The sequence below is a fragment of the Malaclemys terrapin genome, chromosome 7, assembly GCF_027887155.1.
Source record: "Malaclemys terrapin pileata isolate rMalTer1 chromosome 7, rMalTer1.hap1, whole genome shotgun sequence".
In the NCBI taxonomy this organism is placed as follows: domain Eukaryota; kingdom Metazoa; phylum Chordata; order Testudines; family Emydidae; genus Malaclemys; species Malaclemys terrapin.
Window position 1 is genome coordinate 64,308,870 of NC_071511.1, and position 16,270 is coordinate 64,325,139.

Below are 16,270 nucleotides of genomic sequence, written 5' to 3' on the forward strand. Positions count from 1 at the left end.
GTTACTTTAACTCCTATCTGGCGCCCCAGCTTTGGTGCCAAAGCGTAAGGCAGCAGTTTCTCATGCAGGTTGATGTCGCTTCAAGTCATAATAAACATGTCCTTCTAGGGAGCACCTTTCATACCAAACTGCTAGGCAGCTAAACCCCTCCCCAGCAGAGACAGCCACCTTTGAGGGAGAAGGCGGTAGCTGCTCAGGGGTACAGAGGCATGTGACTGGGTGGTTTATTAGGACAGGAAGTGAAGAAGAATCCAGTACCCAGGGGGCACTGTGGGGAGTTGTTCGGCATTGGCACTAGATCAGGCCTTGCTTGCACAGAGTGGGGTGGGGTCTGTAGGGACGGGGCATGGCTGTGCCCAGTTTGCCTTGTCCCGGGGGTAAGTGCCAGCGATGGGGGTGCCTATGGGCTGGCTCATGAAGGGTCCTGGGCCTCAGGCTGCCATGTCTATCTGAGGGGGGCTGCCCAGGAGCCCCTGCGGGGTAACAAGCAATGGGGGGCGGGGCAATGGGCCAGCTCGCTCCCGCCCCCTTCGTCTTGCGGTGTGTTTCCCGGCACAGCCCCGCCCCCGCAGGGCTAACGGCCAGCACGGCCCCGCCCCCGCCCCCGCCCCCGGCGCCGCTGATAGGGCGGGAACTACAGCTCCGCCCTGCCTCTCACAGGAACCCGTCGGAGCCCGAGCCCCGCCCCTCTCTCCGGATCCCGCCCCTTCCGCTCGGGACGGGGGCGGGGCTGTCCGGTCTTCGCTGGCGGCACTTCCGCCCGTGTGATGGGGCAACCAGCCGCCCGGGAACGGGCCTCTCTACATCGCCGGGTAGCGCGCACGGTCCCGCGGGGAGGTAAGGTCCGGTCCGGGGCTCCAAGGGGCGGCCCTGCTGGGAGGGGTGCTCCGCTCCGCTCCGGGGAGGGACTTTGCTGGGGGGAAGAATGGGCTGGAGTAGGGATATCAGACCCCTTTCCCGAATCGGTTACCCCATCCCTTGGGGGCGGGTCTCTCCCCTCCATCTCCCGACTGCTGTACGGTAGATGCCAGCTGCTCAGCAGTGCTTCATGCTGGGGGGAGGTTTCTCTGTATTTATTCATTTAATGTTAGGGTGACCAGACAGCAAGTGTGAAAAATTGGGATGGGGGTGGGGGGTAATAGGAGCCTATATAAGAAAAAGAACCAAACATCGGGACCGTCCCTATAAAATCAGGGCATCTGGTTACCCTATTTAATGTACAAGCAGTGCAGTGCTTGGGCCCCTTAGTCTCAGTGTGAGCCCCACCTCTGGGGGCGATGTGGTCACTGCTCGCTGGCTGGGTGCTGTTCTGGCTGAGATTGTAGAGTATTCATTTAACATCTGGTACTTCCCCTCTCTGCAGCGGAGGGATGATATAGACTTGGTGATGTAATATTATAGTTCTTATTGCCCAATACTCTGACCCTGGGAACAAGATGCTTGGAAAATAATTACAAAATTCAAACAAAAAGAGTAATTTCTCTGTTGTTTACAATATATAGCCATACATGGTATATTTCTTAAAAATGGCACAATATTTTTATATGAAACCTGTGTTTTGGAATGTGCCTATTTTAGGAAATGCTGTAAAATTGTGTTGAGGTTTGTTGCTGTTGAGCACTTTTTGTTGCTGCCTTTGCATGCAGATCCACATGGATATTTGCTCTATTGTGAATAAGGTACAGGAGATGTTATATACACACAAGATTTGGTTTCAAGATCAGAACTTCATTGCATACTAATTGCAGCCAGTTTGTCCATTGGTGTAACACTGATGTCTTGACACAAACTTTTTAAAGTTTTTAATTTTTTTTTTTAATTTCTCTCTAGGAAATTGCACATTAGTTGTACAAGTTATTTGTAATGTATGCTTTCTTGGGTATAAGGGGAAGGTTGCCATGACAGTCTTAACTTTAAATGTTCCTAGGTTTTGGTGACTTGTCATGTTCATTTTATTTTAAATTATTTTGTGCAAGTTTTTTATATTAACCAAGGTAAGGAGGAAAAATCTTTCCTGGAAAACTTTGATACATACCACAGAAGTGGCAAAATCTTTAATTAACTGGTCTATGTTCTACATACACGCAGTCAAACTTATGCTAATATTTGACAGTTAAGATGCTCTGCTTAGTAGGACCCTTATAGACTAAAAGGAGAGCTGACCTAATTTGATTTTATTCTGTCACCAGATTTCTTTATATCAAATTATTTCTAAAGAAAATAAAGTATAATTTTGGTAATATAAGGATGTCGCTATTTGCATGAGCATGAATAATTATTGTGACAGTGTGGTATTCCAGTTTTTGCTCAAAACTCGATGGTAGTTGATACGAATTGGGGTTCTGTTTCACGTACTTAGGAGAAAATTCAAAAATTGAAACAGTTTGGTCATTCCACTTGAAGATCATATTTGAATAGCAAGGCATTGTGGAGAAGCTTGTACTAATGCTGCCTATGCTGTTGTGGTTTGGTAATTAAATGGAGGATTTGGATTTCCTTTGAAGTAATGTACAAGCATCTTAATCTATTAACTTCTAACTCTTGAAATCCTATTTTAAAGGTGGCTATTCTCCCCCCCCCCCCCCCCCCAGCTTAGTAAACAAATGGAAGAAAAGGCAATGGTCAGAGGAAGCATTAATGTGTTCCATCTCCCTGTTTGTTATATGGTTTTACAAATAGTTATGTTAAATCACTTTCTTAGGGTTTTCTTCATGACTCTTGCCTAGAAACTTCAGAAAAATAGCTGTTCACTCACACTCAGATTTATTTAAAGCTGTCAGCTAAAATCTCAAACAATTCCATCTGCACTGAGTGTCCTCCATCCCCACAGAGCTCCTTCATGCTGCTGGATGGCACATGCACTACCCCACAGTGGATACCCCAGAGTGGCAAGAGCTGAGCAGAGCTTCTCCTAGCCTTGCTCCTCCCAGTAGCTGGGGCCTGCTGTACTGCCAAGCACAAGAACTGAGAATAAGGAGCCTCCTGTGCTCTCATTAATACAACTCTTCTGCGATCGGGGGAGGGGGGAAATGTAGAGGAGGAAGCAGCCAAACTCAACGAGAAGAACATGGAAAGGAGGTGAGGATGGGAGTACTGGGGGCAGGAGCAAAGCAGGGAGAAGAGCATACAGAGCTGGAGGGAGGTACAAAGGATGGGAGGGGACAGAGGCAGGATCCAGGAGGAAGGGGGAATAGGAGCAGAGGAGAAATGGAGGCAAAAAGTGGAGGGAAGGGAACAGGAACTGGGGAAATGATCTGGAGGCAGGAGCCAGGGTGAAAAGGGAGAATAGAAACAGAAGGTGGGGCTGGGGAAGGAGGATTCATGGTTATGTAACTAGAGCACACTCCCTTCCAGAACCTGGAATTAAACTCAAGATTCCGGAGTCTCAAAATTTCTTCTGCGGTCTAGCAAATAGCTGTGAAGCACCCTGGCAAAGTCTCATTACCCTATAGAGGCCGGTCCACATGGAGGATAACAGCCTGTTCCTGGTACCCATTACTCCATGAGCTCAAGTACTAGAAGTTTGTGCTCTGAATCTAAAGGTCCCAACCCTTCTGATAATCCTCATATGGTGCACTGTAGTTCTACATGATGGAATTCTGTGTGTTAAATTTTAAAAAGCATAGGAAATTAAACTGAAAAACATAAATTTCTGTTTTCTTATGTAGGCCTGAATATATAGTGATCGGTCTTCTGACTTTCAGACAACTTCTTAAAACCTGTTCAAAAACAGGATGTAAACACTTCTGATCCTGTTTGTCCATAGAATACAGGTAGATCTTTTATTTACTCTCATAAGTATATATAATCTCTTAGGCCTGTCCATTTAGGTCCTGGCAGAATGAATGGATGAATATTACATTTGCCTGGGCTTCTAATCAAATTCTTTCCTTTCTATGCACTCAGTTCAATTTACTTTTTTTCCAGCCTTTTAAAGGATCTTTTGCATTTGGGTGTGATACAGACCAGTGTCTATTTGTTTACATGCCAACAGTCATATCAGAGTTCCTTCATGTGCAGTCCTTTCTCAATTCATAATTTATTATTGACAGTACTATGTGACATTCATAAATCTTAATCTGATCCTAAAATTCTTTTATGTTTGTAGGCTATGATCCTACAGTAAGGACTGCACAAGTGAACTCCATGCACCTGCATAGAGCCCCACCGAAGTCAGTGGATGCTGTAAGATAGTTCTTGGATTAGCTAGTGGAGCATCAGAGCCCTTGGACTTTCACCTACTACGATAATGTCATACAATCGGGGGTAGCACACATTTTCCATGACATAACATTTTGGGAGGTAGGAAGTGAAGAATACTTAAACTTCACAGGAGAGTTAAATAGACTAAAATGAGACTACTATAGCTAGAATTTTTCCCATATGTTGAGACTAATCACTTCTGTTCTTGCAAAAAGTGTCATGTGATCTTTGGCCATAAGTAAGGCTACAATTTTGTCACAGAGGTCGTGGAAGTCACGGCATCCATGACGTTCAAAAACCTCTGTGACTTCAGCCCACGGCGGCTGGGAGCTGCAGGGTCCTGTTGCCTTCCACAGTGCCTGGGAGCTGTGGTGGTGGGGATACCTGGCAGCTCCCGGCCATCATGAGGGGTGGAGGTCCCGGTAGCTCCCTGCAGGCAGCGGCAGGGGGACCCCAGCAGCTCCCAGCCTGGGTGGAGGGGACCCAGGAGCTCCAACCACCTATGGGTGGTGAGGGCCCTGGAGCTCCCAACCAGCCACGCAGTGCTTCCATGAATTTTTCTTTATTGCCCATGACCTATCCATGACTTTTACTAAAAATATCCATGACACAATCTTAGCCTTAGCGATAAGTGGATCTCTGTTCTGCTTCTCTCAAAGATGGTGGCACCTGCACCAGATAACCAAGATACATAACAAAATAATTAGCCCCAGTGAAGCACCAAAGTTACGTTTACAGGAATAAATACAGTTATAACTGAGTCTTAAAAATCTGCACTTTGGATACACAAGTAGTTATGGTAGTCAATATATATTTTCCTACTAACAGGAATAACTCCAAAGGAATTGCTTCATTACGCTCAGTAAAGATTTTTTTTTTTAACTGCCTAACCTATTCTCCGTGTTTAATTAGCTTGGAGTCTTCATAGTCTCTCTGGGAACTAAATATAGTTGTCTATATCCATAAATTGTAACTCTAATCGTTTTTATTTTTCTGGGGATTTGACACAAACCAATGGAAGTGAGGAGTCAGTTAATACTGATGATCCTTAATATAAATTGTTGGGTCATTTTGTGGGGTTTGACTTAAGAGCAGCAAGTCCTTCTGTGTCACAATCTTGACACTTATTTAAATATAGCTTTGCTGTATTTAATTGTAGCTCCTAATAATTTAGGTCCCAGTCCAACATAGTGATGTGCATAAGCAGACCGTATTCCTATACAGTCCCCCTGGATCACTTTGCAAGATTAAGTCCTTAGTGGTTTATTTTTCCCCCCCGTTTAACAAGGAATGAAGCTTCCTATGGCATTCTCATCTTGAAGGTTACTCTGCCTTTTCCCATTCTGTTTTGTTGCAGTATGAGCAAAATTGTGAAATAAGTGATAAACTTATCAGGTGATTGGACCACCATGTTCTTTATTTTAAAAATATGTGAACTGTGAAAGTTTTTATTAGAAGGCACACTGTTGGTGGTGGCTAATGCTAATGTTTTTGTTGATGGTAGACCTATTCCTGTCATGAGAGTATTAAGATTGATCATTAAGCCCCAGTTCTGCAAAGATTTACACACGTTTGATTTTATGCACTTGAGTAGTTTCATGGATGTCAGTGGGACTCGGGTATGTAAACCTTTTCAAGATTGGGGCTACAACTGATAAAGGGCTTTGAAAACCAGGCATATTGTAAATGCAAATAGTCTTACTCTTGACTACTGGTTTAGGTTTTTTTACGTTCTTAGTACCAAACAATTGATATGATGATGTTGCAGCTAGAAATGATTTTTTTTCGTTTAGAAAAGGTGAAAATATTCAAATTGATCTGTTTAGGTGGTCCCTTGCATCCCTTAGAGCCCAACTGATGTTAACCGAGCTCTGCAAGCATACAAAAGTCTGTTCATACAGATCAGCTAGCAAGATTGGGGCCAAAGTTATTTTATCTGCAATGGAAATACACCCATGGGAAACTTGATAAACTAGTAGATATGGAACTTAAAGGATACTTTATTTGTACCTACATGTGGGAAAGGTTCCGTAAACCTGTTATCCTTGATAGTCTTTCAGTGGTTAATATAATAAAACAAATATGGAAGCCTAATACTTCTAATCCTTCTGGTATAATTTTAAAGTGTCAGTCGTGTGTGTGGTGTACAGCACTAGTGCAAGAGATTCCCAAGTCTCTGGGCACTTACACAATGTAAGTATTTAGTAATACACTACTTGTAAGTCATGTGCATAGTATCTCTTCCTTCTCATTTTAATAAGTATAATAAGCAGGGTGGATTTGAGTTAAATCATGATTTAAATCACTAGTCAGGAAGACTCTATTTAATCATGGATTTCTCATAAAAGTGCATTCTTGTTGGTTGTTATAACCTTAATACATATTTTTCACAACTCAGAGATGGATGTAGGTTTCATTTTTAGAAGGTACACACTATACATTTTTAAAGTGATTTGTTTTGAAAACTTTTCAGATTAGATTTATAGCTATATCAGAAAATGAATGATTGGTTATTTCATTTACCAAAGGTAATTGAAGCAGATAGTTCACCTCCCAATGACTTCATAAATATCTCCAATTCAAAGGGTTAATCGTTAATATTTGGAGGATTTTCTTGCCATGCTATATTAGAGGAGAACTCACCAGACAGACATTTAAATTGTTTTATTTAACTAAAACAACAACGTTAGGTATTCTGGATTTTTTTCTTCAACAGCAAACATATAATATTTTAACAAAACAACCACATGAATTTTTGAATTTAGTTAAAACATTCAAGTTTTTTAAAATAAGGTTTGTTTTTAAAATTGTTTTTAACTAAAATAGTTAAATCATAGAATATCTGGGTTGGAAGGGACCTCAGGAGATCATCTAGTCCAACCCCCTGCTCAAACCAGGACCAATCACCAACTAAATCATCCCAACCAAGGCTTTGTCAAGCCTGACCTTAAAAACCTCTAAGGAAGGAGATTCCACCACCTCCCTAGGTAACCCATTCCAGTGCTTCACCACCCTCCTAGTGAAAAAGGTTTTCCTAATATCCAACCTAAACCTCCCCCACTGCAACTTGAGACCATTACTCCTTGTTCTATCATCTGGTACCACTGAGAACAGTCTAGATCCATCCTCTTTGGAACCCCCTTTCAGGTAGTTGAAAGCAGCTATCAAATCCCCCCTCATTCTTCTTTTCTGCAGACTAAACAATCCCAGTTCTCTCAGCCTCTCCTCATAAGTCATGTGCTCCAGCCCCCTAATATTTTTTGTTGCCCTCCGCTGGACTCTTTCCAATTTTCCACATCCTTCTTGTAGTGTGGGGCCCAAAACTGGACACAGTACTCCAGATGAGGCCTCACCAATGTCGAATAAAGGGGAATGATTACGTCTCTCGATCTGCTGGCAATGCTCCTTCTTATACAGCCCAAAATGCTGTTAGCCTTCTTGGCAACAAGGGCATACTGTTGACTCATATCCAGCTTCTCGTCCACTGTAACCCCTAGGTCCTTTTCTGCAGAACTGCTGCCTAGCCAATAAATGAAATATTTAAAAAAAAATGTAAATAGACTGTCAGGTTAACATGAGAAACTTAAAATATTGGCTTCTCCAGCTAATTCAGTTGTCTTCACCTTCATTTTCCTGTTCATAATCTGGAAAAGAAAAACAAGCTTTCATGCTTTTTCAGGTCCCAAACGATTTCTCAATTTGGAATGAATTAGTCCAAAGGAAGAAAATATTCTTTCTACGCTGGCAGAAGAAGCTATTGCTGGTAAAAGTGAGATTATCACTTCAACAGTCTCTGAATCCAAGTGCTTAAGTGACTTCCACCAGTTCAGTGGTGTGACTTTCTTTAAAACATCATCAGCAAACATATATTTCTGGAATGGTTCAGCCTTAGCTCTGAAGTTTTATAGTTGTCATTATGGAGGAATGATTGCTGGATGTCCATGTCATAGCCAACTCCTCTTCTTCAGCAGTTAAGGTTTGACCCTGGTACCGAGTATTGAGAATATTTGCAAGAAAATGAGCTGGAGACAGTGCTTGTCCCATTTGATTTTTTTTTTTTAATGCTTGTAATTTAACTCTGTCATTGCATATTTCTCTTTTTAAGATTTCACTCAGTTCCTTCCAAATTTCAACAGCATCAGCAAAAAAACAGCTATTTTCCTGTATTTTGTTCAAGGCTACAGAAGTAGGCTTCAGGGTACTCAGCATGCACTCAGCATTTCTCTTAAGCCCAATGTTGAAAACTTTGGCTGTGACAGTGCCATCTATTTTTTTTTTCACAATTTTGTTCACAAACTCCTCAGATTAGGCCAGTTCTTGATATAGTGCTCAAAACTATCCACTACTGAATTCCAGCGCACATCTTGTGGGAGAGTTAGCTTGGTTCCTCCCACTTTTTTCAGAGCAGCTGCTGCAATGTGATTGTTATGGAAGTATTTTGCAATTTCAACATTAGCCTTTATTCCTGGAACTCTGAAGTTTGGCTATGAGGTGCATCAAATGAGCACTGCAACCGTGTGTTGTTAGCTTGGGACTCTCTTCACTCTATTCTAAATTTCTTCTCATCTTGGATATATTTGCAGCGTTGTCTGTGACCAAGCTGAGTACTAGACATTTGAATTTTTTTCAGTTTGTTATAGCTTTTACTGCTACTTCTTGTAAGTATTCTCTGTGTTAAATACTTAAAATGTAGAATGCTCACAGCTGCTCACTGAACTAGAGAGAGCAGATTTTAAATGACAAACATTTGAAAAATAACCTCAAAAGCAACCTCTGATTTTTGGTACTCTCTTCTATAGCTAACAAATTTAACAGGGGATGCTGATTCCTTCTTCCTGTTTCTCTTTTTTGATCAGCATAGAAGAGGGAAGATGTAAACACAAACTGCCACTTTGATATAAGTGTATTTTGTTGAATATTGTGAAAATTGGCACATATTTCAAAATTAAATCAGTAAATTAGCATATCAGTTCTTCAAATGATTGCATGTGTCCAGTCCTTTTAAAAATTGGAAGTTAAATCCTGCTGAGGAAAATAGAAAGGAGCATAAGCTCTGGCAAGTCAGGGAGGTCAAAAAGAATATGAAGAGCAACTAGACAAAGACTGAAAAACTAACACTAACTTTTTTTAAGTACATCAGAAGAAGGAAGCCTGCTATAAATAATCATTGGCATCATTGGACAATTGAGTTGCTACAGGAGCACACAAGGAAGATAAGACCATTGTGAAGAAGCTAAATGAGTTCTTTGTATCGGTCTTTACTGCAGAGGATGTGAGGGAGATTGCCACACCTGAGCCATTCTTTTTAGGTGACAAATCTGAGGAACTGTCCCAGATTGGGGTGTCAATAGAGGAGGTTTTGGAACAAATTGATAAATTAAACAGTAAGTCACCAGGAACAGATGGTATTCACCCAAGAGTTCTGAAGGAACTCGCATATGAAATTACGGAACTAACAACTGGGTTATTTAAACTATCATTTAAATCTTCTTCTATACCAGATGACTGGCGGATAGCTAAAATTACACCAACTTTTTAAAAAGGCTCCAGAGGTGATTCTGGCAATTACAGGCTGGTAAGCCTAAATTCAGTACCAGGCAAATTTGCTGAAACTATCATAAAGAATAGAATTGTCAGACACATAGATGAATACGATTTGTTGGGGAAGAGCCAGCATGTCTTGTAAAGGGAAATTATACCTCCCCAATCTATTAGATTGCCTGCCCTCCTTCCCTCTCCCAGTAGGAAGGAACTGAGGGGGTTTGGGACAGTATGGCCCTTTATACCTGTGTGCAGTGGCATGACTCACCGGAGGGTGCCCATGCTGCCCCAACAGTACTGCAGAGGGGAAAATCTCCAACAATTGTGCACGAAGCAGTCAAACACCTACAGTGGAATGGACATGTTCAACACATCTCAAAGAACAGCAGTTAGCTACCTTTCTGTAACTTTTTTCTCTGTTTGCTATGTAATATTTTTTGAAGTAAGAAAATAAATACTTGGCACTTACATAGTGCTTCAGATTTCTAAGTGTTGTACAAATATTAATAGAATGGTACAATAACATTCAAACATGTGTAAGTTACACTCTGTGGTATGGGAAGTAGGGTACTTAATAAGTTGGTTTCAATATTCTTTGTCACTGCTTGTGCCTCAAGTTATAACTGAATGAAAAGTGTTTTCGTTTTTGGTTACTAGGCTAGAGGTCAAGCATTTCAGTGCTCAAATGAGCACTGGTAGCCCATGTGATTTAACAATGCGTAAGAATAAAGTAGCAGTTAGTGTGCTGTTCAGCTCACTGCAAAACATAATCACTTTCTGCTGGTTGTGAAGCCAACTTACATAGCTTTGAGTAATTTTTTAATACTTTCTCCATTTTATGTGCAGATATTACAAACTAAAGAGGCTCTCTTTAAACATAATTGAACTTTGGAATTAGCAGTATAAATCTTCTATAAAACATCATGTAGTTTAAGAAGTAAAATCTATTGAGAGCACTCATTTATTTTCATTACTGCAACTATTTGAAGAGGAGTGCAAGAAAGGCAATTTCTCCTTTCCAGTTCAAAAACGAGGGCACAGGTTGGGCTTCTATATTAAATACAAGATCGCTTAGCTTTTCTTCATAAAGTACTGCTTGCTTAGCATAACCTAAGACGCAGTGTTGCTGACCATGCCACTAGCTGTCAGATCAGCATTTTTGTAGTAACTGTATAAAAGCAAGGTTTGTTAAGAAAATAAGGGTGTAACTTACAATACTGTTGTGTGTAAGAGTGTATGCTTCAGGTAAACATTTTTCTCCCCCTTTCCAGTTTGTGTCCACCATATTCTTGATCATGCTCATACATACAATGGCACACATTGCTTGAAAAACTTAAAATCAACTATTGACTGTGAAAGCACAGTAAGTTTTGGATTTTGCAATATACTATATGTGGTGACATTTTGAAGGCAAAGTCAGGGTCAGCTCAGTGCATTAATGAACATTCTTCAAAGACAAAATACTGCATTATCATGAGAGCTTTATTTGCTTTATATAGTTTGAGAACTTCACAGTACTATTCTGTTTAAAGAAAAGCTTGTAATAGCAACCTCTGTTGCAAGTTAGATGCAGAGCACCTTGGGGACAAAGTCCTTCTAAAATAAAGGCAGTACTATGTAACTAGCTCTCCATGCTTCAAGTGTGGTACTACTAACTGGTGTATGAAGTATCAGAGGGGTAGCCATGTTAGTCTGAATCTGTAAAAAGCAACAGAGGCTCCTGTGGCACCTTTAAGACTAACAGAAGTATTGGGAGCATAAGCTTTCGTGGGTAAGAACCTCACTTCTTCAGATGCAAGTAATGGAAATTTCCAGAGGCGGTATAAATCAGTATGGAGATAACGAGGTAGTTCAATCAGGGAGGGTGAGGTGCTCTGCTAGCAGTTGAGGTGTGAACACCAAGGGAGGAGAAACTGCTTCTGTAGTTGGCTAGCCATTCACAGTCTTTGTTTAATCCTGATCTGATGGTGTCAAATTTGCAAATGAACTGGAGCTCAGCAGTTTCTCTTTGCAGTCTGGTCCTGAAGTTTTTTTGCTGTAAGATAGCTACCTTTACATCTGCTATTGTGTGGCCCGGGAGGTTGAAGTGTTCTCCTACAGGTTTTTGTATATTGCCATTCCTGATATCTGACTTGTGTCCATTTATCCTCTTGCGTAGTGACTGTCCAGTTTGGCCAATGTACATAGCAGAGGGGCATTGCTGGCACATGATGGCATATATAACATTGGTGGACGTGCAGGTGAATGAGCCGGTGATGTTGTAGCTGATCTGGTTAGGTCCTGTGATGGTGTTACTGGTGTAGATATGTGACCTCGTTATCTCCATACTGATTTATACCTGCCTCTGGAAATTTCCATTACTTGCATCTGAAGAAGTGAGGTTCTTACCCACGAAAGCTTATGCTCCCAATACTTCTGTTAGTCTTAAAGGTGCCACAGGACCCTCTGTTGGTGTATGAAGGTTGACTTCTTACTGCAGTCAGGATAGGTTCACGTTCCTATTGTTCCCTATTGTGTGTTCATGGCTTAGACACCATCACTTCTGTTGCTGTCTGAGGTGTACTCAGACCCAAGTTCAAAGTGGGGAACCAAACATAGTTGTTTCACTTTTGAAGTGAGGGATGAAAAAAAAATAGATGCAAGCAGCATTTAAAACAGTAATGCCCATGCTGCTCCAGTCAGCAACAGTTTTTGATCCTATAATACCCATGCTGCTCATTACCTGGCACCAGTGATTTTATTGTTCACCTTTCCACAGAACGTTTAGTTTGAGAGTTATGAAGTTCTATGAATGCTTACATTTGGGAAGTTAGGAGCACAGGTCTGTTTACATGGCTGACTGCTGGTAATTCCAAAAGCACAGAGCTTCTGTCATTTTACTAACTTTGGATAATCAATGATAAGATACTGTAATTTTGTATATTTAAATATGCACTTATTTAGCAAAACAATTTGTTTAACAAAGCTGGTTATGGTCTGTTTCATACAGAAACTTTGCTTTTTAAGTGAGCCATGGATATTTGTGGTTTGAGGGGTCGAAGTATTGGAGTGAAAGAGAACTGTGTATTTTCACAGAATAGTAACACTCAATAGATTCTTTTTTTTTTTTTTTTTTTTTTTTTGCACATAGACCTTAAGCTTTAATCACAGTTCAACAGTTGTACATGTCCTTAATTGAATAATTGGGAGGAAAGGGGGAAGTGGCATGCAAAAGGAGAGAATGACTGTTGATAATCTGACTCAATAGAAGGCCTCTGTAGCCCATAAGCAACTAAGAAGCTAGTTGCAGACATTGCTGATGTCAGGGGAAAACATATTCCACCTGTTGACATTTAAGTTATTTGCTTGCCAGGTATTACTCATAGTGGAATTAGATATTTGGCTTCAGAGATAAAACGGGCAATGTAGAAGGAAAGTAAATAGCTCTTTCTGTACCATTTCCTACAAAGTACAAGTCTAGTTATCTAGATTACTTCAGTCTTTCCGATTTGTCACTTTTATATGCCAATTTTCACTGTTAATATAAAATTTACTTTGATAAGTGAAATCTGTTTCACTCTTCAGAGTTAGAGGGATCAGAATAAAAGTTGCCAAGGAGATCCATATTCTGTGCAGTTAAACAATAGGAATTTCTTTAGATGCCTCCTATAGTCTAGCCAATCTGTTAAGGAGTTCCCTTGAAGGATTCCCCATTAATTAGAAAAGTACTATCCACTATAGTGGGGGAAAGAAGGGCCCCCATTGGCCCGGGACAGCGAACCGCGGCCAGTGGGGGCCGCGATCGGCCTAACCTGCCGCGTCGGCAGGTAAATAAAACTGGCCCGGCCCACCAGGGTTCTTACCCTGGCGAGCCGCGTGCCGAACGTTGCCAACCCCTGCTTTAAATCATTGATATTTAATCTTGTCTTGCATTTGTATTTTTTTAGTCTCATTTCTTGGTAGCCATTAAAATATGTTGATCTGCAACTAAAAAGCCTTTACACTAAATTTGGTGGTACTTTTTGCTAACTAGGAGGATAGGCTATATCTCAACACATTTATTTAAGCAATATAGTTGCTTAACATAAATTTATTCAGATTATTTTTTTACATTTTGTTAGAAAATGGTATGTGATGCGTTTCTTATTTACTTGTGGTTTTTTACTCCTCATTTGTGTCAATCTGTGTTTGGAATTTGGAATTAAATTAAAAATCTACAGAAATAACTTATATGCCTAGCATAGGCATAGGGCAGTTTTATATAAGAGAGTTTATCAAAACATGATTTGCATTTAAAATCAACTTGTGTTATACAGATGAAGTACTATGTGTAGTTAATGAATTGAATAGATTTTTGTTTTTCTGGTTGCCATTCCTTCAAGACTTTAGAACTAGTAGAGCTCATTCTCTTGTACCTAATTTTTATTCATAGATTGGAAGAGATTGCTTTTTAATATGCAATCGGCTTATTAACTTTCAGTGAATTACTTATTGAATTGAACTAGTTGAATTCATTAACTACACATAGTACTTAATTTATTTAATACACAGTAGGTTATATTACATTAGCAGAGCTATTTTTATTGTGCACATTAAAATGGCTTTATATGAATAATACATAAAAAGGGGGGAAGGAGCCTTTTTAGTTCAAACAGACTGGGAAAGATAACTGAACCAAAATTAACTTGTAACTATTGAAACTGGTAAAAGCTGTGCGGGGGGGAGAGGAATTATTCCACACCATCACATAAGGGTTTGTTTCTCTTATAGTTTTTTAAATCTACCTATGCCCTACCTCAGTTTTTCCTCCTCTCCTATGCATTTGAAATTAGTAAGCAGCAACTATCAGTTGCATCGTACTTTAGATGTAGACCTTTCCGAAGTACAACCCTGCCAGTACTGACCTTTGATGTATTGGTATGTGCTTGCTCAGCATTATTAAATCACTCTTATTACATGGAGTTTGAGGGGGTGATATTTGCCTTGCAATGTCAGAGGGAGAGGTCTGTCTAGTGTTATAATTCTTGATTAAAAAATGTTAACTGAGTTCTCTGGGATTCCGCAACATTTTCTGAGTTCATCCTGAGGAATTGCTTTGTGATAAGGAAAATCAGTGGATTTTTGAGTGAATTCTTGGTGAGTCTAAGTTTACTGTTTCTCAAAGCCTTTGGCAGCGTACAGTATCCATTACAAGAGGTATCGGAAGCAGCTATTTCAGTCGTCCACTCCCCCGCCGCCCTTGTATTGCCTCTATTTCTGAGCAGGAAAAATCAGAAGCACATGTTAGTGACTGATATAAATTGTTTTTCTAGGTGTTAACGCAAGATGCTTTGGTACAAAACAAAAAAATCCTTTAATAGTTCATTTGGAATTAGTGATCCGTACAATGCAGCCTGCTGCTAGTAGTTGTGCATTGAATAGAAAAAGTAAGGTTATTCTGAACGGAAAATATTCCAACTTCTTTATATTGAACAAAGGCAGTAAGGGAGCTGTCAGCATGGAATGATTCCTTTTTACAATTACCTTTGTATATAACGTTACTCAAATAAGTTTAAATTTGAAAGTTATATGTACATTAGGCTGTGTAAAGTTAGCTCTTACTGTAAAAAAATTGTAGGTTTAGGAACATCAGATAAACTAACACATCTACCACTGATAAAGGAAAGCAGAATCATAGCTCACCTGTTTGAATTAATCAATATGCAGATCAGCCTCATTATTCGGTGATATCAGTCTTCAAAATGGTGTATAAAAGGTATACAGTGCATGAATCCCATTGTTCTACCCCTGCATATAGGGAGTCAAATTGCATGGCAAAAACACTCCCAGCAATGCATTATGGATGCCTTGGCCATCATTTGAATCAATATATTTTTAATAAGGTTTGTGTAGGTATTAGCTCTATATACAGCGTTTTATTTGTGATATTAAACCTTTGTGTTAGAGATACTGTCAACTTGCAACCTAACCCATGAGTAATTTCAGATGCTACACCTGGTCAAAGAATAGTCCTTCTGATCATATGGTTGTATTAATATATGTATTTATATAGCTTAATATATATCTCTTGGGTTTCTCCATGATTGAGTTATTCAAATTAATTTCCCCACTTTTATAGATCTTGCTTACTCATTAATGGCACTTGTTACTTCTGTTTTGTTCAGCATTGGACTATGTAATATACAAATTCCTCAAATGCAAAGTGTACACATAAGTGTGTTCTGAGACGAAAAAGGCATGGTACTAATTCTGAGAGTTCTTAAGTCTTTGATAAGCTTTTTTTAAAATATGTTAGCTTTTTCTGGGAGCATCTCTCTGAATTTCTTTTCCGTAACTTTTTCTATTAGTTATGTGATTTACTATACTGGCCTTCAAAAATAAATATTTCAACTTCTGGGAGTGCTTTTACTATGTTATCCCATCATCTGTACTTTTATTAATAAAACAGTTACCTAGTCAGCCAATACAGAATTATTCGTTACAGAAAACTTTTGTGGTGGTTGACAAATTAGTTCTACATGGCTGAAGTATTGGGACATCTACCTGT

At 40.0% G+C, this 16,270-nt stretch overlaps 1 protein-coding gene across 6 annotated transcripts in view; it reads left to right on the forward strand.

Moving 5' to 3' along the window:
- The first annotated feature begins 738 nt into the window (after positions 1 to 738).
- The window catches only part of SAMD8 (sterile alpha motif domain containing 8), a 34,931-nt gene continuing 19,399 nt past the window's right edge, over positions 739 to 16,270 (forward strand). Inside the window, exons 1-3 of one of the 6 annotated variants that reach the window (XM_054035710.1) lie at positions 758 to 837; positions 3,669 to 3,773; positions 4,109 to 4,185. In XM_054035710.1, coding sequence (XP_053891685.1) covers positions 4,147 to 4,185 — 39 coding nt within the window. In that variant the 5' untranslated portion in view covers positions 758 to 837; positions 3,669 to 3,773; positions 4,109 to 4,146. Of the gene's footprint in view, positions 838 to 3,668; positions 3,774 to 4,108; positions 4,303 to 8,803; positions 8,862 to 16,270 lie in introns of those variants that run through there. The other 5 variants (XM_054035712.1, XM_054035709.1, XM_054035711.1 and 2 more) reach the window with 5 other exon arrangements.